Source organism: Eubalaena glacialis, chromosome 11 (assembly GCF_028564815.1).
Source record: "Eubalaena glacialis isolate mEubGla1 chromosome 11, mEubGla1.1.hap2.+ XY, whole genome shotgun sequence".
In the NCBI taxonomy this organism is placed as follows: domain Eukaryota; kingdom Metazoa; phylum Chordata; class Mammalia; order Artiodactyla; family Balaenidae; genus Eubalaena; species Eubalaena glacialis.
In genome coordinates, this window is record NC_083726.1 from 64,483,883 (window position 1) to 64,505,616 (window position 21,734).

Sequence of the window (21,734 nt, forward strand, 5' to 3'; positions counted from 1 at the left end):
GAAATCTAAAATATACATAAATATGCAACCTAAGATAACTCCAAATCAATTCTGTATGGAAAATCACTCACTGAATTTTTAGATAAGCATGTGCATGTAATTGTTCTAGTAGTACAATGATGCAAGCAGTATTACTTTTTTCTTTCAAGAGAGATTGGTGGAGAATGTTACTTTTATATACTACACTCAAGGAGCCACCCTCACAATGAAGCACACCTCACAACTGGAGGGGATGAAATCTAACAAGGTAACAAAGAGTTTGAAAGAGGTTGAATCCCTCTAGAAGTAAGTAGGAAACTCCTACTAAAAGTGTTAAAATGACTTTCATTTCATTTAATCCTATATAAAGCATTAATACAATTCAGTAAGTTTAAAATCTGCATTAAATCCAATGCCATTAAAAAAAAATCAAACTAAATGCCTTCTTCAAAATCTACAAAGACATATGCGGTAAAAATGTCAAGGTGTAATCTCTTCTTTTGCTACAGAATCTGTATAATATAGCCCAGCCCTACAAACAATCCATTTCTGGGAAAGACATGAATAGATTCAAGAACAAAGGTGGGAAAAGAAAGTGACAAACACAAATTGAGAGACTTTTTACCACTAAGAAACCGTCATTAAAATACGTAACTGGGACTTCCCTGGTGGTCCAGTGGCTAAGACTTCGCGCTCCCAATGCGGGGGGCGCAGGTTCGATCCCTGGTCAGGGAACTAGATCCCACATGCCGCAACTAAGAGTTCGCAAGCCGCAACTAAAGATCCCACACGCGGCGACGAAGATCCTGCATGCTGCAACTAAGACCCGGTGCAACCAAATAAATAAATAAATATTAAAAAAAAAAAATATGTAACTACTGTAGGATGGACTTTAGGAAGAACGAATTGAACTGAGAGGAAGGAGTGAGATATACAAAGGAACAGTGAACAAAGAAACAGATATTAACTACTATTAACTACTTAAAACAATAATAACTAATAATTGAGGGGGTATGCAGACAAGGTGGTACTAAAAATGCATTTGTTCTTAAAGTCCTCATGTTGTTTGGGAGGAAAATTAAGATTCTAATTGTGACTTGGTTTTGAACAGGCATGTTCTCTGACCACAGTCAAACTGAGAAACACTCACCTTAGTAAAGAAGACAGAAAACCTAAGCGTCCAACTCAGGAATTTTAGGAAAAAGTACAAAATGGTAAACAAAAAGAGTGTAAGGAAGGAAAAATATACAGGAGCCAAAAATGAGAAATCCGAAAATAAAGAGATATTAAAAAGATCAACAAAATTAAAAGCTTGTTCTTTGAAAAGACTAACTTCTAGGAAGACTGATCAAGAGAAAAAAGAGAAGAGATAAGGGTAAAACATAAACAAAGCAAAGGCTTTAAAAATAAAGAGAATACTGTGAATGTCATGAACAATAAATTTGAAAACTTATACAAAATAGACAATTTCCTAGAAAAATTAAACTTACAAAAACTGGCTTATGAAGAAACAGAAAACAGAACTTGGTAACAGACAAGAGATGGGGAATGAAGGGGATGCTGAGATGACTTTTAAATCTCTAGTTGCTGGGCTTATGGATGTGAGTTCTATTCACTCAGAAGGGGAAAACCAGAAGAGAAGCCTGGGAGCATGTTGAATGTCATAGTTTTGTGTGAATGCACTTGTGTAGGGAGGGGTTGGTGCTGGTGGTAGGGGTGGTGTGCAGAAGTCATAAATTTAAAGGATATGTTTGGATTGGGTGAAATGAAGGTTCCTTTAAGACATATAAATGGAGATGTTAAGTATGCAGTCGGGTCTATGATCAGGAGCTCAGGAGAGATCTGGGTTGAAGACACATATTTGGGAGTTACCTGTATTTAAATGACAATTAAAGCCATAGGGATGGCTGAAAAGCTCTAGGGAGACAGGGCATTGGTTCTCCATGCCAGCACCATCACCTGGGAACTTGACAGAAATGCAAATTCTCGAACCCCAACCTGGACCTACTGAATCAGAAACCCTGAGAACGGGGTCCTGCAATCTGTATATTAACAAGTCCTCCAGTGATTCTGATGTAGGCTAAAATGTGAGAACCACTGATATAGAGTGAGATGTCAAGAGGGCTTGAGGTCTTGCCTTGGGAATTCCAACATTTAACAGAGGAGAAGGAGCCTGCAAAGATGACTAGGAGCAACATGAAGAGAGGAGTAAGAAAATGAGGAGAGTATTTCAAGAGGTAGAGTGGCAAATAGTACTGAGATACCACTTATGGCAGCTTCAGAAGGGGCTGGAATGGGCTGAGAAGTGAGAAGGTGTTGAGAAAACAGGGATAGTAAATATAGACAGTTCTCAGCAGTCTGATCATAAAGGGGAGACAGACAGGGTAGAGATGGAAGTGGTCGACAAGGGAGGATTTCTTTTTTGGCCATGCCACACAGCTTGCAGGATCTTAGTTCCCCGACCAGGCATCGAACCTGGGCCTCGGCAGTGACAGCGCCGAGTCCTAACCACTGGACCACCAGGGAATTCCCAAGGGAGGATTTTTTTTTTTAAAGAACAGTAATGAGTATGATGAACTGCTGGGGGAATAATCCGGTTGAGAGGGAGAGAGTGACAGTACAAGAGACACAGGGAGTTGACTGCAGTGGCATACCGAGGGGGCAGTGCAGCTGTCTGCCTCAGCGGGAGGAGATTTTACTACTTACAGCATTTAGAATTGCTATCCACGCTGACAAGAAAAAGCAGACCAACTTTTTGTTGGTTTTATTACTGCTTTTAAAATTTCTACAGATACTGCACCCCTCACTGCCTGCACTGGGGTGGCCCACTCCCACTGCCCTGTCCTTGGTGTCACGGGATGATAGCATAACGTTTCTGAAAAGGGAGGAGGAGATGGGATCAAAAGCCCAGGTGAAAGGACTGCCCTTGGCTAGGAGGGACAGATCACTTCTTCAACCAGAAGGGAGGAGGTAATAAACATGATGGGCACTGATGTGGTGAGTTTGAAGTCTGATAGCAGGAAGCTGAAGGAGCTGCCATCAAATGGCTTCTATTTCCCCCATGAGGTAACATGCAAGACCATCCCTACTGTGAGATGCTACGTCACATTCTCTTGGCCTGCTGCAACTAAATGTCTGCTTCGTCATATCCATTCTCACTAAGCAACCTTCTATGTGTGATCAAGCTCCTCTCGTAGGCCTGCCCGTGGGGCAAGAATGGGCTGACCACACAGACTTGAATGTGTCTCAGTGGTTTTCCACAGTAAATTGATAAACTGGTTTTTGAACATGATTTGGTTTCTTTGTAGCCTGACAACAGATAAGAGACAGATCATGGTCCTTTTTATCGTTACATTCCTTACTGAGTTATTTTCTCAGGATCTGATTGCTTTTGCACAAAGTGACTACAGTAAATCTCTGGGCCTACAGAGGCATGGACCAGATCCATAATTAAGCAGCCAATCAGAGGACTCCCCTTTTCTGTCATGCCTTGCTCAGCAAAAGCTGGCTTTTCATTAGCTGTCACTGGCCTGATTTCCACCTCTTTTCTCTCAATTCATTTCTACATCCATCTGTTCATTAAGATATTTTAAACTGGCTATCACTGAATTGACCTACTAGTTTTTGCAGGGAGGAATTTCCAAGAATAATGCAGGAAATAAAACAAGGACTTCAGTGAAATGTATTGGTATACCAACATTGCTCATTTATTTATTCCATTATCCATTCAACAAATATTTACAGACTATAAACCTTGTGCAAGGCTTGATATTAGAACCATGGGGGATCCAAAGTCCTCAAGGTATTATAATCCAGAAATAAAAGCAATTATTAGTTCCACAAAACAGTCTTGTGGAAATGGACTCTGACTGCAGGGGGGAAATTAGAAATAAAGAAAAAACTCTTTATAGTAAAAGTGATTAAATAGAAACAGGCTATCAAAGGAAATCCTGGAGGCTGAGTAACTTTAAAAATATGATGACTTAGAAACAGACAGCCTTGCCTAGAGGCAAAGGTTCCAGCAACCCGCCTGGAATTAAGCACAGAAGTGACTCAGAACTTTCTGATATATAAAGAACACACCAGTCTCTTTGCAGAAGGAATAAGTCAGGCTGTGAAATAGTTTAAAAGTTTATTTAGGGTTCTTACCCCCAAATGCTCAGGGACTGCAATCCTTGGGTTGCCTTGCAATACTAAATCTGTCCCTCCTTCTTATCTTTGCCCCACTTGCTCCTCTCCATTACAGTTCATGCTCAGGCATTAATAAGATGCAGTTTTTCCATGACCTGGAATTTTCTGCCATTGAATCATGTCAGCTACGCATAGACACACTATCACCCAAGTTCTGTATAAATGATTTGATGACTTTGGGTATTTTAAAAGTGCCTACCACACAGCAGATGCTCAATTAAGATTCATTTCCTCCTTTCCTTCCTTCTGTTTTTTCTCTTCCCTGGTGAGGGAGGGAAAAAACAGGAACCAACAAAAAAGACAGATCTCCTGTAAGACAGCATTCTTACTGAAAAGGTTTAAACCACTTCTCATTGCCTACCTTGTGTCTGCGGGATGTAAGGAGACAGGAGTTTTGACCTTTTCTTTTCATACCCCTTCTGTGTGATGTCCCCTAAAACAGGAAGAACAGAAACAGGTTATGCATTATTCTTACTCTGTGGTTGTTCACTGTAGAAATAAAATTAATTACAGTGTTACAGAATTACTACATAGAGAGTAGGAAAAAAATGTATAGTTCTTTGCCAAGGATTTTGCTATGTGTGATTTCCCACAGGATTGGAGCTGACTTCTTGTGGAAAATTGCAGGGCTTGTCCCTACACCAATCTAGCAGAGCAGTATGCTGCATTCCATGTCAGAGATTCCCATGTTCCTAGGCACCCTTGTTTCCGTGGTATTTAAGATATACCAAAATGGAACGTGGCAAGGCTGGCAGACAAATGAACTTCTCTCCAAGGTTTTAGTTTGACCAAATGAATGCAATTGACTTGGGAGGTATTCAATTACATTGCGCTACAGAACCACATAAAAATCAAAAGTCCAGTTGAGGGGAGAAGTCTAGGTTCACGCACTGGGATGGGATTTTTGAAATGCCCTTTTGCACCCTAGGACCTGTGCTGGAACTTGGAGCTGGAATTCCCATATCCTCTCCACTTGGTTCACTGGTTTGTATTATTTCTATTCATGTATGTCTTTTTCACAAGGTTAAATGAAAAAGTACATATACAATAAATGCAGTAAGGATAAAACTGATTAATAGAGGAGAAACTATGTGGCTGAAGAGTTCAAGAAATATGCTTGGTCCTAAAGAAAGGGTAGAAAATGGATGGGCAGAGAGCAGGGTTAAAAGTACCAGGAAATGCAGCAGAAGAACAAAGGGACATTTAAGGGACAGTGAGTAATTCAAAGCTGGGGGAATAAATATATCTGGTGAATAAATATATGTGGTGGGGAGAAAAAAGCCTATGCTGATGGATACAGGGATTTGAAATCATGGGTGATGAACGTTAGATGTGTTGGCCTCAGCATCTGACTGATGGAGCAGATGGGGGAGAGGCAGCGGGGCTCACTGAAGGGCTTAAGCAGGGGAGTAACACGTGCATATCACAGAGTGCAGCAAGTTTACTCTTCCTGAGGAGCGTGGAACCAAGGGTAAAAGCCAGAGAGGCTAGTTCTTGCCCCAGTGCTACTATAGTGATCTGGGCTGGTTACTAGTAGCTTAAATTAAAGATAGAGGTAGAAGGGATGAAAAGAAGTGAATGGATTAAGAGAGACGTTAGGGAGGAAGACTAGATAGGATCTGATGACTGGTTCAGTGTAGGATGGAGAAGGTTTCTGGCTTGAGCAACCAGGCAGATGGTCATGATATTCTCTGGCAGAGAAATACAGCAAGAAGTGCATGTTTGGTGGGTTGAAGAAGATGAGAGTTGAGCTTAGGAAAGGGCTATGAGACACACAGGAGGAGATGTCCAATCAACAGTTGGCTACATGAATCTAGAACTTCAGAAAGAGATATTGATTTGGAACCATCAGGATATAGTTGAAAAATAAATCGATACAATCTCTGGAATAATTTGGCAATTTCTATCAAAATTCTGATTCACCAACTGCACTTCTAGGAATTTATTCAACGATAAAATTCACAGAGGTGCACAAAAATCAATATAAGAATATTCCCTGACCCATTCTTTGTCATGGAAAAACTGGAAGGACTCTAGATGCTTACATTATAGACCATCTGTATCAGTGGCTTTCAACTAGGAATGACTTTGCCCTCCAGGGGACAACTGACAACATCTGGAGACATTTTTGTCACAACTAGAGGAAGGGATGCTACTAGCATTTAAAAGATAGAGGCCAGGATGCTGCTAAGCATCCTGCAATGCACAGGACAGGCCCACGACAAAGAATTAACCAGTGTAAAATGTCAGTAGTGTTGAGGACAAGAAACCCTGATCCACATAATATTATGCAGGTATTCCAAATGTACTGGCACAGGAAGCTATCTAAAATATATTAAGGGGGGACTTCCCTGGTGGTGCAGTGGTTGAGACTCCACATTCCCAATGCAGGGGGCCCCGGTTCGACACCTGGTCAGGGAACTGGATCCCACATGCACGCTGCGGCTAAGAGTTCACATGCCACAACTAAGGAGCCAACGAGCCACAACTAGGGAGCCCGCCTGCCGCAACTAAGGAGTCCATGTGCCACAACTAAGGAGTCCACCTTAAGGAGCCCATGTGCCACAACTGGGGAACCGGCAAGCCACAACTGAGACCTGGTGCAACCAAATAAATAAATAAATAAAAATATTAAAAAACTTTTAAAAAATAAAATAAAATATATTAAGGGTAAAAGACAAGTTGCAGAACAGTAGGTATAATAGGAACTAATTTTGTAAAAAAAAAAAAAAGGTAATAGAAATGTTTGCATATATAAAGAAAATAGTCTAGAAGGCTATATATATACACATATTAAATGTTTATCCTTGGGGGAATGAGATTATGGGGGATTTTCATTTGTTTTATATACTTTAACAGAGTTTGATTTAAAAAAAAAAAAAAAGCCTGAATGACTTATATAATCTCAACAATAAAGTTTTTTTCATTAAGAATGAATGGTTCTGTAGATACGTATTTGTTAACATAAGATGGTCAAATTATGTAACAGGAAAAAAGGCAAGATACTAAACAGTTTACACAGTATATTCAATTTCTGGAATAACAGCATTTTTATACATACATGTATATGCATAGAAAAAATTCTGGATTTTTATACACCAGAATATTGAGTGGTTAGTTATGGCTTGCAAGATTATGGATTGGTTTTAGCTTCTTTTCAATTTTGCTTGCCTGTATTTTATAAGTTTTCTACAATGAGCATCCATTATTTCAAGAAACAAACATTTTAAAACTGCAATCATGACTACTTACTAGACTGTACAAATTTAATCACAATGGCCCTTCATCTCTGTTTTCCTAGTGAAGTAAGAGAAACCTACAGTGCATTTTTGGAAATAAAAACCAAACCCTGTCAAATTAGCAAACTGCAGAGTTTAGGTAATCTCTAACAACACACAAAACTAATAGAGATGTGGGAGCCTACCAAGGAAACATTCCTGAGAAACAGGAAATCATGTCTTTTATTGCAAAAGAAACAAGCATTCTCCTGTCCCATTCCCCACTCACAAGCTCCCCTACCTTCACCACACGCACACACACACGCACGCGCACACACGCGCACACATGCCACTCCCTGAAAAGCACAAAGACCACTTCTGCTGGCTCAGGACACATCTGATAAAGTGAAAGGCCTTTAAAAGCTTTCTTCAGTGTTTAGAGTATCAACTATTCACTGTCAGTAAATGATCGTGGGACAAACTGCTAGACTTGGTATCCTGGACATTACTCAACTACCAACCATCTCGGGTTTTGAAAAAGGTCAATAAAGAGAGTCTGATTCAGCCATGCCAATTAGCTCCATTTGTTCCATAAACGAGCAAAGACACTGAAGAGCCCTAGGAGAAGATGCACTGCAAAGAGAAGTGAGGACTACGGTGATATAACTTACAAATGCCCCCTCCCTTTTCTCTGAGTACAAGACCCTGCTCAAAAGTCACCTCCTCTGTGACACTTGCCACCACTTGTTAGTCACTTCCTCCTGGTGCCCCTACAACTCTGCACACACTTCTGTGATAGCACTCAGCACATCACTGGTATTTTAATTATTTGTTTACACATCTATGTCCCTACTAGACTGTGCACTTGAGGGCAGGGCCTGTGTCTTGTTCATCTCTGTAGCCCGCCTACAGCCCGGCACAATAGACACTTATTGGATGAGTGACTGAATGAATTGGTAAAATGAAGGCAGTGAAAGAACAATAAATCAACGAGACACATGTGCTTGGGTGGAAAACTGGAAATGGGAGAATGAATGGGGAATGGGTCTTTACATTAGCAGGAGCTGAAACGCCCAGGGAGAGAAATTTAGTGAACCAAAAGTTTACTGAAATTCGACAGCTAGACCTCGAAGGTGGCCAGAAAAGTAAGAGAGGTATAGTACGTAAATCACTGGGCACTAAAATCGGAAGGAACTCCCACCAGGTAGCGAGGTATCCCTTAGTCAGAGAGCAAGACCAGACAGAAGGAGTTCAGTTATCCCACATAACTGAATTTGTTATCCACATTTCTGTCATTGCCTCCTACAGTCTGTGCTCTTATCACTCTTACCACCTGTAGTTAAGCACTTTTTGCTGCACTAAAGCAATGCTTTCTAAACTTGCCCAATTTTTAAGAATCACCTGAGGAACCTGTAAAAATACAAATTCCCAGGCCCCTCCCATGAAGATGCTGATTCACTAAGTTTGGATTAAGATCCAGATACCTGTGTTTCTAACAAGTTCCCTCCAATGAGTCTCAAAATTCAGGAAGTTTGGAAATCGCTGCACTAAAGAATCCTGTCTGGAGTGTGCCGGACAATTCTGCTGACTTCATGTGAGGAGGGTGCGTGAGAAGGTTGTCTCGGTGACACGGCCTCCAGGGAGAGCACGGAGCCTCGGGAGCTCACAGACACTAAGTCACACCACAGGCATTCTTACTCACAACAGATTTTTTGCCATCTGGCATACAAAACAAAAAGGAGTGCCGTAACTATACCTGTATAAAATTTGCATTAAAATGGCATAGAGCTAAGTTAAACCTGTTGTTCAAGTTTTTTGAGAAGTAAACAAATACAGGGAGGATTAGCCTTCCCCTCCCACTAGGGTAACATATTTCTTCACCCACTTAGTGAACACTTAGAATAGCAGCCACTTTCAGGGGTCTGCAGCACCCAGCAGGTGTGAAGGCGCCTGGCCTGATGAGACAGGGACCCGAGAGACCAGCCCTGAGCAGTCGGAGACCCACGTGACCCAAGACTGTCTAGATGCTTCAGCACCACCACAATCTTGAAGAGCCACACCAGACCTATGGAGGGATGGGTGTGTGGGTCAGAACAGAAAGGAAGTGTGTTCCCAACTTCTCTCCTAGCCACCTGGGATCAATGAAAGTGGCTTGGCTCAGGCAGCCCGCAACTCATCTCCCAGCAGACTGACAAAGCGCCTGGGAGGAGGTGGGTGCGAGCCTGCCAGCCAACCCAGGCTCTTAAAGGTCAGCGATGATAGGAGGAATAGTCCCACAAGTCAGTTAGCAGTTCGGGGAGTGTATGTTTACACTGGAGGAGCGGCACCATGCTGTGGTTCAGAACCTAAGAGCTAGACACAGCTGCACCTGGAGCACAGCCTTATCACTTCCTGGCTATCTGACTCTAGACAAGTTTCACTTAACCTCTTGATAAGTCTCCATGTTTCCATGTCTGCAAAATGGGGAACAATAATATCTACGTTGCAAAGTTTTTATTTGTGATTAAAAGTACTTAGTGTGGGGACTTCCCTGGTGGCACAGTGGTTAAGAATCCACCTCCCAATGCAGGGGACACGGGTTCAAGCCCTGGTCCGGGAAGATCCCACATGCCGCGGAGCAACTAAGCCCGTGCGCCACAACTACTGAGCCTGCGTGCTGCAACTACTGAAGCCCGCGCGCCTAGAGCCCGTGCTCTGCAACAAGAGAAGCCACCGCAATGAGAAGCCCGTGCACCACAACAAAGAGTAGCCCCCGCTCGCCACAAGAAAGCCTGCGCACAGCAACAAAGACCCAACGTAGCCAAAAATAAATAAATAAAATAAATAAATTTTAAAAATTAAAAATATAAAAATAAAAGTACTCAGCGTGGGCTCTGGGATATCAAAAGTTCCAATAGCCATAAACATTTACTGAAGGCCTACCCTACTGGCTGGGCGGGGCAAGGGCAGGCAACTATGTTCAGAGAGAGGAGACAAGGCAAACAAGCATCACTAATACTCCACAATGAAGCGCCACGGAGAGATGCACACCAACTGCAGCGTGGGGCCCAGAAGGAAGTATCGTGCTCTCTACTTGGGTACCGAAAGGAAAGCTCTACAGAGTGGTGACATTTGGTTTGGACCTGGCCTTTCTAATATCAGAGCTATGACATGAACTCCTACTGACGCAGTCACTTAGTGCTTTACTAGTTTTCCTCTGCTGCATGGGTATGGCCATGTTTGGTAGTTCCTTTATGATTCTCATCTCCCAGAGAGAAGTAGGGCAATGTTAAGTAATTCTCACAGATGACCTTGTGCAGCACCCTGAGCAATTAGGTGCTAAATAAACACAGGGTTTGGAAAATCCTGGAGGGTCACCAAGTCGGATGTAAGTATGGTGTTGCTGGACAAGGATTACAGCTTGTTGAGAGCAAGGATTACAGCTCTAGCCATAAACTCTTTCTGCTCCAAAGGAAATAAAAAGGTATGTGTCACTGCAGCTCTGCCTCAAAGTCACACCTATTCAGTCAGAGGGGGCAATGGCTGGGGGGATTTGGAAGATGCCACAAAAAAACATTTTTGAGCACTGAATGGATGACACACAGAGTGTTAAGCAAAGATGAATAAAATAGTATCCATGTCTTCAAGAAGTTTCAGGTCTAAAAAAATAACTACAATAAAAGTGACAAGTGCTACATTAGAGATTATATACAAAGTCTAATGTAAGTATGAAGGAAATAATGGTGATAAAAGATAATTATAATATTCAATAAAAATAAATAAGTAAACAACAACAACACTTAACAAGGGCTTACTATGTAGGGCTTACTATGTATCAGTCTCTGTTGAAGTGCCACACAGCAGTCTTATCAGGTGATATTATCATCATTCCCATGTTATAGGGTGAGGATAGTGAGGCACAGGAAGTTTAAGCAACTTGCCCACAGTCATACCTAGTAAGTGCTATGATCAAGAACTGAACCCAGGCAGACCTGACTCCAGGGCGCCTCCTCTTAAATACTACACTACATTCACCTTCAGAGAGAAGCTCCAAATTCACCTTCAGAAACATTGGGAAGACTTCACGGAAGTTGCTCTTGGGTTGGGTCTTGAAGGATGACTGTCAGGAGAGAGAGACACTGAGGGTGAAGACACTATTTCTCAAACCCTCAGCTGTGAAAGAGAGTGGCATGCTTGGAGCAACAGGCAGATATGAAAGCTGTAAATTCAATCTCCCACGAACAGGGCAGGACACTGGCCCTACCGCTGTTCCTGCAGGTCCAGCCAAAGGGGAGGATCAACATGGGATCCTCAGAGGCTCGAAGTTTAGGGCTTATATAATCTCAAGGGTCACCAATTTACTTCCCTCTTCATTAAATGCCTCTATATAATGCAGCCACCATTCTAGATTTTCAAAATATTCTGACAACAATTCATTTAATCTGCCAAAAATTCCTCTTCAATAAAGAGAAAAGGCATGACCTTTATGACAGAACAAGATAAATGTATGGCTAGACTAGAATCTGGGTCTTTGGTCTTTTCTTATTGTTCTTTGTCCATTGTTCATTTGTAAGTGGCCCCCAAATCAGACACAATAAAAGTATAAAACTAACCTATTGTTCATAAAATGAACAGCATGGGATAAACAATTTTTATGACTCACCCCAAAATATAGATGATTTGCAAGAAGGCATTAAACACCAGCAGCACCACCACTACCACCCTGCCTGCAATAGGGCTCTGGGTGAATTGTCTCTTTTAGCTATTTTTTACATGAGACAGCCAACTGTAGAAAATGTCCAAGTGCAGTAAAAAAAACAGTCAGCAAGAAGTGATTACACACCATTACTAAATACTCAGCTAAGGGAGAATGTGGCCTCTCTGTTTTGTTAAGGAGTAATTAGGAGGGAAAGAAATGAGAGACTGAGAAGAAAAAGTTCTGGAGTCATCACCTTCAAATCTATACCTGTATCTAAATCTTATTCTATCCTCTACATGTAAACGTTAGACCAGGAAGGTGGGACACGTTGGCTGTGACTGGAGATGGGGAGTAGGACTGGGGTTTATGGCTATTCGTACGTTAGGAATATAAATACACACATAGAGAGAAAGAGCCAAAATATAGCTGAGAATGTGAATGGGGTCAATCTTAGCAAAACTGAAAAAGGCAGAGGATTTGGATCATATCCAGGAGACATGGGCTAGAAGACAAAGAAAGTTATCTATCGTTAAATTTTACCATGTTCTCCTTACAATGACAATTCCATTCAATGAATTACATGTACCAGCCACGGATCCCCCAAACATCCTCCTTCCAGAGGTGATATATAAAGGTTCACAAACACACAAAATAAAGGCTCATCGTCACAGAAAACAATGGCCTTACCCTTAAGCCAGATATAGAGGCATTTTGGCCTTTGTCTTTTCCTACTTATTTTTCTTCCCTTATCTGAACTAAAAGTGGCCAAGAGGACTCCAAAGAATTTGAAACCTTGAATTACTTTTAAAACTCTCGAAGTTTCTTTCTGCACATAGATAGGACTAATCTTATGTTGAAAGAAGGGTGAAAAGATACAATATTTTCATAGTCTAGCAGAAGTAAACCTCTGTTAAAATACTTCAATCTGCTGAAAGATGAGAATTTTTATTTTATCTAATTTTTCTTTTGGAAAAAATCAGTGATTCTAAAGTATTCAACTGGCAGCCTATAAAAGCTACGGTCTTCTCTTCTTTTAGCTTTGCTAATCTTACAAAAGATTTTCAAGAGAATTTAACTTCAAGACATTCAAATTTCCATTCTCTGTAGATGTCCTCTCACCTCATTTAGGACAATCACTAGACATTTTCCACATCAAGAACTTGAGAGTAAGCCCAGACTGCTTTCTCCCAAAACTCAAATCATAGAATTGCTTTGGCTGCACCGTTCTGTTTTCTAGGTCAAATATATATGAATTCTTACAGATGGTATTTCACCTAAGGCACCAAGCAAGTTCAAACGAATAAAAAGCAACAGAGTAAAACACTTGAAACACACGGAGAAACCGAACTCTAAGTCTACTACATCATCAGGCAGCTGGCTAAACTAATTCATCTAATGCAAAAGGTATGTTCATGTGTCCATTAGAAAAACTATGCCTGCAAATAAGAGATCTGCTATACAAATGACCTGAATGTTTAACCAGGACAGGAGGAATCCCTGATATGGTTCAGCCAGTAGAAAAAGCATAGGGTTTAGCACCAGGCAGACCTGGACTTGGGTTTGGACCCTCAGTCTGCCATTTACTGGCTCCTGGACAAGTTACTGAAAAACTCTACTTCAGTTTCATAATAGGTAAAATTGGAATAACTCCTGCCTTGAGTGCTTATGATGAGTCTTGAATGAGAGAATACATACAAAAGTTCCTGGCACGTAGCACACACTCGACTAGTTTTATTTGACACCACCCCAGCCCCAGTCCCACCCTTAAGTCCTAACATTAACTTTATCCTTAAAAGGGTTATTTAGAAAATTCTGGGTTGGTAGGTTCTCTTTAAAAAAAAAAAATTATTTAAAAGAGGAGAGAGTGCATTGTCTCTAAAGACACATCATGACACAGTTCTAGATCCTTAGCAGTAGGAGCCAGTGAAGTTAGTGCCTTTGGGTGTTAAGAGTCTAAAAGAAGGAAAGCATATCAAAGAGAAGAACGAATATCTAAACCAGAAATGAGCAGATTAGTTCAAATAAATATATGTAAATGTCTGTAAATAAAACAGTGCCATTATGCACAAAACAGGATTACATGCATCTGACTATGGATGCTGTAGTTTTAATTTAGGGGTAAAACTGCAAATGCCTCGGGTGGGTGGGGAATGGAAAAAAAAAAAAACAGAAAAAGAAAAAAAAAGGTAATTTTCTTTACAGCTTCTTCTTTTCCCTGATTTTTATCTTTAATTTTCCTCAGAAAATTAGAAAACCGTTTCTTACAAGAACAGCTAGGTATATTCAATTACTCTGCCTTTATTCTAGCATCCATCAGAATAATTTTTTTAAACTAGGCAATATGTAATAACATCTATACCATTCATCGAATCTGAATTGAACAGTGCATGGTGCCAGGCATTCTTTGTCAATGGTGCAGGTGAAATTAACAATGAATCGAAAATCTAAGTATGTCCTCTCGCAAGTACAGAAATAAAGTGAAAATTTTTAAACACAGGAAGAATTTTCTTGGTAGCCAATTCATACTGCTCTGGAAACCAAAGATGCTCAGGGAAAAATATAAGTAGGGAGAATACCACCACCGTTGTAGTATGTGGATCACAAAATATGCAACTTGTTTGATCTCAGATTCCAGGTGTCAGAAGACTTATGTTTTCTTCTCTGTTTTGCTCCAAACTAGGTCTCTGATCCTGGGCAAGCCACTATACTTCTCTGGGCCTCGGTTTCCATATCTGTAGAAATTAGGATCAAATGAGTTCTAAGGCTGCTTTTGGTCAATGTTTGATGAATGCCACTTGCCTGGCACTGCTGTGTGTGACAAGGCAAAAACCAAGGGAAGGTATCCAGTAGGCAATAGGACAGATGAGCTCTGGGAAAGATATATACATTCTCTCCATCACTGTAGAAGGTGGGAGCTGAAAGCTTGGGTGTGAATGATATCATCAGAGGGAGTGCAGTGTGAAAAGAGAAGAAGGCCAGAAAAGAAATCCTAGAGAAAACTAACATTTAAAGAATGGGCAGAAGAAAAAGAGATGATACTGGGACCCAGCAGGGAGACCAGGAGGGCACAGGGGGACGGAGGAGAGAAGAGGGAGAGGGAAAGCAGAAGAAGATGATGAATAATGTACACTGTCACAAACGTAAAAACAGAATCGAAAAACACCGGCTAGATTTGGCAGCTAGATCACCAGTGGCCCAGTTAAGAACAGTTTTAAAGGAACTTGAGGAAGAAGACAGATTATTTACAGTACTAAAGCGTAGATAAGTGGTGATATGAGAGTAACAGATTTTTTTCTTTCAATATGTTTTGTTATAAAGTGAACGAGATATGGGGCAGTATCTACAGAAGGCTACAGAGTCAAGGAGAATGAGTCTTCTTTTCTTTTTCTTGAAGATGGACAAATTTATGTATTATAGAGAAAGAGCTATTAGAAAGAGGGTGAAACACTGATTCAACCAACAAAAACTAAGAACTTGCTACCTGCAAAGCACTACTTTAGAGGTATAGAACAGAAGAGGATGGACTTGGTCCCAAAATTTATAGTCATGGTCATGAGTTTTCCAGCACAGAGACATCCTTATAATGACAATCATATAATGAATGACTTAAATACAAGTTTGATAAGGGCTGCACAGAAGCTGTCCAGGGGCTGAGAGGGCTCTGACAGACGTCAGCAGACACGTTGCTCAGCGCAAACCTGCAGGCAGGTTCTGGGCAGCTAGCTGGGTAAGGCTGTTCTGAGGAAGTGGGTGACATTTAAGCTGAGACCTTAAAAAAAAATGAATACATTTAAATATTTTGAAAACGACACAGGAGCTGGGGGCAGGGGCAGTGGGCCTGCAGTGGTGCCAAGCACATCCCCTGAGAAGACCTTGAGGGCGACAGGTCTGCGAGGGAGCACAGCTGAAAGCCAGTGCGGCCAGTGGGGTGAGATGAGGTAGGGGAGGCAGCAGGGGCCCAGATCCTGCAGGGTCCTGGAGACCACACAAAGGTTTAGGGATTTCATTATAAATGAGAGAGGAAGCCTTTGAAGGGCTTTAAGCAGGAGAGTAACATGATGAAACATAGCCAAGGAACAAGGTAACTGACAAGGGCTGAAGTTCCTGAAAAGATTAGAGGGAGTAAGATCCAGAGCTAGGGGAGGGGGTACCTCATGGGTCAACCTATGCTGGGAATGTGGTCTGTGTCCTTGATCTGTGAGTGCTTCCTGGGTGTGGAACCGTTTATCCTTAGCCCTTGGACTGCCTGGCAGAGCTTAGAGAAGCTGGAAACCCTGGAGCAGTCACCTCAAGCAGGCAAACAGCCTTGTTAATCCCACTGTACTGAACAAATATTATCATTTTCCGTGTCTGTCAGGATGCATGAAAGATTGGAAGTGCTGTAGGACTTTAATGATATCCCTTTCTCGGAGAAAGGAGATAAGGATGGATAAGGCAGTACAGTTGTTGAGGGAGCACTGGGTGCGGGGTGGGATGGGGGCAGAAGACAAAGGGACTCTGGTCAGATGATCTCTAAATTTCTTTCTGCGTAGGAATCAGAGTAAAGGTTTTTGATCTATTTTTCCCCCTACTTTCATTTACTACTTATCTCATGCCAGGTACCATTCATCAAAACATTCACCATGTAGGGACTTCCCTGGTAGCTCAGTGGTTAAGACTCCGTGCTCCCAATTCAGGGGACCCGGGTTTGATCCCTGGCCAGGGAACTAGATCACACATGCATGCCGCAACTAAGAGTTTGCATGCCACAACTAAGGAGCCCGCCTGCTGCAACTAAAGGAGCCCATGTGCCGCAACTAAGGAGCCAGCAAGCCACAACCAAGGAGCCCACCTGTTGCAACTAAGACCCGGCACAACCAACCAAACAAACAAATAAATAAACAAACAAACATTCACATGTGTTAACTCACTTAATCTTCAAAACAATCCCATAAGTGGTAGTATTATTAGTCCCAGTTTTCAGGTGACAAAGTGAGGCACAGGGAGATTAAGTTACCTTCACAGGACACAATACTGTGAGAGAGCCGGCTTCAAACTAGACGGTCTGGCTCCAGGGTCCAAGCTCTTAACCACTACTCAACACTGCCTTGCTAAGGCTCTTTGCTGAGAAGGACCAAAGAGCTGGAAGAGAGGGTTTTGGTAAAGATATTGAGTTGCCACTATAAGAAGAGGAGGCACATGCTCTGAAGTTGATATAGTGTGTAGTCCCAGCTCTGCCAGTTGTGTCTGAAAAAAGTTAATCTCTCTAAGCCTCAATTTCCTCAACTATAAAACAAAGATAATAGAATATACACTTTGTGAGGATTAAAGCGATAATACGTGCAAAGTTCTTAGTTCCTAGCACTTAATAACATCTGCTACTCTAATGGCAGAGGGGGTTAACTAAAGAAATGAGAGTGTGTCAGGCACTGCCGAGAGTCCACGGAGAGAGGAGGAAAAGAACTTTTAGTGGCACCAATTTCCAGTTTTGTGATTTTCTCCAGTAACCCCTGGGAGAAGGCTGATGGTCTGAATAATTGAGAGCTGGGTTTTAACAGGAAAGGAGAATGGAAGGGAAGGAGGATGATGGGATCCAGGCTAGCAAGTATTTATTAACAATCAATCAATAATAAATACTCATTGAATAAATGATTTGTAATACTATCAACCTAACTTCTATAACTTTTTAAAGTTTCTATGGGAAAAGCACTCAATTCACCTTGAGATAGCAGAATACATCACCCTCCAGAAGAAATAACAGGATTCCAAAAGGAGACAGTACCGAAAGGAATTGGAGAAGGGAGATCAGGAAGATATATAAAGGTTCCCTGCTAGGCTAATTCTCCTTTCCCACCCCCCATACCTGTTTTTCACTTCTCACTTTGAACCTACTAAAGACCAAAAAACAACAACAAAAAACAACAACCAAAAAAACAAAAACAACGATTAAAGACAAAAGCCATGAAAGAAGTGATAAGGAAGACTGAAGATTAGTTTATGTTGTAGAAGAAACACTAAAAATTGAAATGTTCTTTGGCATTTCCTCCTAAAAGGCCTGGGGGGCAGGGGTAGAGTCTATAAATGAAGAGATAATTGCTGGTGCAGGGAGCAGCTTTGTGGGAATTGGTAGAAACTGAGAAGGGGATCAGGTCTGGTGAAAGAGTGACTGAGGGATGGGTTACTAGAGGAAGGGAGAGGATAAAGCTATCAGAAGAGGAAAAGGGAGTTCCTAAATCCAATGGGGTCCATCCTGAATCAGACTTCCATAAAAGATGGCCAGATGCTGCTGCCAGTTCCTCTTTACACCATGGCAAAATTTAAAATAACTAGCTGGTGGTCACTATTTTTAAAGATTAAATAAAAACAATCCACACCCCTCAATGCAGCCTCAGCAAAAAGAATAAATGTTAAATGTTAATAATACTCTCAGGAATAGAGGCTCCCTGAGCAAGGGTAGGGAAACAAGCAAAAAGAATAAAAATGATCTTGCAGCTACACAACTGGTAATAGAAAGCTGCCCATGGCTTTTCACTGGTCCAGGAGATGATATCCTTAGCAGGTAAAAAAAAGTAGAGTGAAAGAAAGAAATGGGATAAACGGCTTAAGGATTTTTACAAATGACTTGTAATTTTGTATACACCATTCCCCAGTGTTTAGGAGCTGTAACTTTTGGTTTGGCTGACAAAGAATGGTTTCTTTCTTTCTGTAATGTGTGTGTCTCTTGTTTCCCTGGAGATATTTAAATCTCCAATACCATTACTAAAAAATCTACTTCTTTCCTGCAGTTTCACTTGGAGAAAAAAACAACAACAACAAATTCCTTCCTAAAATAGCAAAGACAACAATGCAAGGAATAATACTTCAGAGTCTGAACAGATATTTCCTGTACTTCACTCGAGGTACTAATCACAATCAAAATTAGGAATTAAAAGGAAAAAAACACCACTACTGACACTTAAGCTCAATAACAACAAAATACCCAGTACACCATTCTTGCCCTACCCTCATCACCCCCCCCAAAACAACAAGACACTGCTTGCTACATGTCTGAATATAATATTACAAAAATAAACTTTGGGAGTTGTCAATACATGGAAATGTGAATATTAAGCAGGATAAACATTCTTCATAATAACAGTAGTGTAAGTAATGAGAAAAGCTACTATTCTAGAATAAAAGCTAGAAATAATCGAAAGTTGGATTTGTTCAATTAGTAGCTGTATACTTAGATTTTTTTTTTTAAACTTTACTATTAAAATTCTTTCATTAAAAATATTTTGTCATTGTGAATTTGAAATACTATTTCCTTATTACCTTTCCCATTTGAAATAAGTGTTTTTGCAATGTAGTTTTCTCAGAATGCAATTTCGATATTTTAACAGAACATGAAAGGTGAGGAAACAGTATAAAAAACCGAGTTTAAAAGAAAGAAAAGCCAAGCATAAGCAGTTTGTGTGCCAAGGAGTTTAAAGACAGACAAGTGCCCCCATCAACTCTTCTTTTCTTCTCCAGAAGAGAATTTTTAGCTGGGTAAAACAACCCTCAGGATAAAAAGCACATTTCGCAGTCCCCTCACAGCTAGGTGTGGTCAAATAACTAAGTTCTGGCCAATGTGGTCCGGACAGAAAGAATGTGTGCAACTTCCAGGTCCTGCTCTTTAAGGGAAAAAGCTAGGCCTCCCTTTTTCTCCCTTCCTGACAGCTGAAATGCGATTGTGGTGATCAGTCATCTTGGACACGGGCTGACGGCCAGATCCAAGGACAGTGAAGTTCAGGATAGAAAGAGCCCAGAGACCGACGACCTCATGGAGCAGAGTGGCCACACTAGTGCAGACTATTACATAACACAGAAATCAACTTCTATTGGGTTTAAGTACCTGTTATTTGGTATCTCTGTTACATATAGTCAAACCCATAATTCGACAAATATATAGTAAATGAAGTGATTTCCAGTCTGTGGCAGCAAATAATTGCTGCTACTTGTGTCCCCACCAGAACCACAAACCATGGCACTAAAACTGTTAAAAGCTAATTTAACTGTTACATAGGTGAGACATACCCTCATAAACTTCTCACTGTTAATCCTCTTGATAAATCTTTTTTCACAACCAGTTTTATGTAAATGTGATTTTGATCCAGGCTGAATTCTTATAAAGTAAATCTGGTTTACTTATCTGAAATCAAAATATTGCACAGCAACTCTTTGTAAAATTATCTAAGAACACACATTAAGAGTCTTGAACTGGGCTCATCAATACACTGTGCGTGTTAAATATTTCTGATAGATGCTGTTTCCATGAAAGGTTTTTAGCACAATCAGGATGGCATTTCTACACTGTGCTTGTGTTTGCTTTTATTCTTTTTTTTTTTTAATTAATTTATTTATTTATTCTTGGCTGTGTTGGGTCTTCGTTTCTGTGCGAGGGCTTTCTCCAGTTTCGGCGAGCGGGGGCCACTCTTCATCGCGGTGCACGGGCCTCTCACTGTCGCGGCCTCTCCCGTTGCGGAGCCAGGCTCCAGACGCGCAGGCTCAGTAGTTGTGGCTCACGGGCTTAGTTGCTCCGCGGCATGTGGGATCTTCCCAGACCAGGGCTCGAACTCGTGTCCCCTATATTGGCAGGCAGATTCTTAACCACTGCGCCACCAGGGAAGCCCTACTTTTATTCTTAAAGTTAAAACAGCAATCATTTGATATGCTGAGCTCCCCATCAAAATATTACCTAAATAAACTCCCAGTTAAAAACAGACGCTTGAACACAAATTCCAATTACCAATTTGCCAACTGTTGAAGGACTACAGCCTGGAAATAAGCAAGCTGTTTGAGGAATGATGTTTTCAGACTAAGAGTTTGCTATACCAGAGCCATTAGTAATTCCAGGAAATTCTGAGCTTCAACAAGAGCAACTCTGCTTTTACTGATAACACTCAATCATGCTTCAGTGTAAGACTGTGTTTGAACAAAAACCCCTCACCTTAGCCAAAAGATTTTAAAACTACCTAATATATAGCTAATAGACATAGAGCAATAAGCATATAGCTACTACTGAAAAAAAAGCTGTCAAGTAAAGGAAGAAAGATAAATCATTGGAAAGACCTGATTTGATGAAAAGAAGTAATGAGATTATCATTAAAAAAATTTTTTTTAATGTTTAAAATTTTTTGGATATTCCAAGTCTGTGTGATGCTCCAAAAGTCAAACAGATCTAGGTTGTAAGCCTAGCTCATCACTTATCAGCTTTGTCTCTTTGGACAAATTACTTAAGTTTCCTGGGTCCTTGTTTTTTCCACCTGTAAAATGAGGAAACCTGTACTTGTCTCACAGGACTGTTAACAGGATTGAGAATGTATACAAAGCTCCTAGCAGTGTGCTTAGTTCAGAGTAGACAATCAATAAATGTTACTTCCCCTCTCCGCCCACTCTGCCCCTGCCACCAAACATCAAAATCTCAGAACAAATTACAAATGAAAGGGTTCTATGTGGGTTGTATGCCTTTTTGCAATGAGTGATATTTATGTTGGAGATCAGCTAAAAACACTTCCCTGGATGAAACTATACATTCACACAAAAATTTGTACATGCATGTTGATAGCATTATTCACAACCAAAAAGTAGAAACAACTCAAATGTCCAACAACTGACGAATGGATAAACAAAATATGGTATGTCCAAACACAGAATATTATCCAGCA

General features: G+C 40.9%; 1 protein-coding gene across 3 annotated transcripts in view; it reads right to left on the reverse strand.

Moving 5' to 3' along the window:
* Positions 1 to 21,734, reverse strand: part of DIP2B (disco interacting protein 2 homolog B) — a 227,997-nt gene that overhangs the window by 107,766 nt on the left and 98,497 nt on the right. For all 3 annotated transcript variants that reach the window (XM_061205791.1, XM_061205790.1, XM_061205789.1), the window contains exon 2: positions 4,532 to 4,603. In XM_061205791.1, coding sequence (XP_061061774.1) covers positions 4,532 to 4,603 — 72 coding nt within the window. The remainder of the gene's footprint in view (positions 1 to 4,531; positions 4,604 to 21,734) is intronic.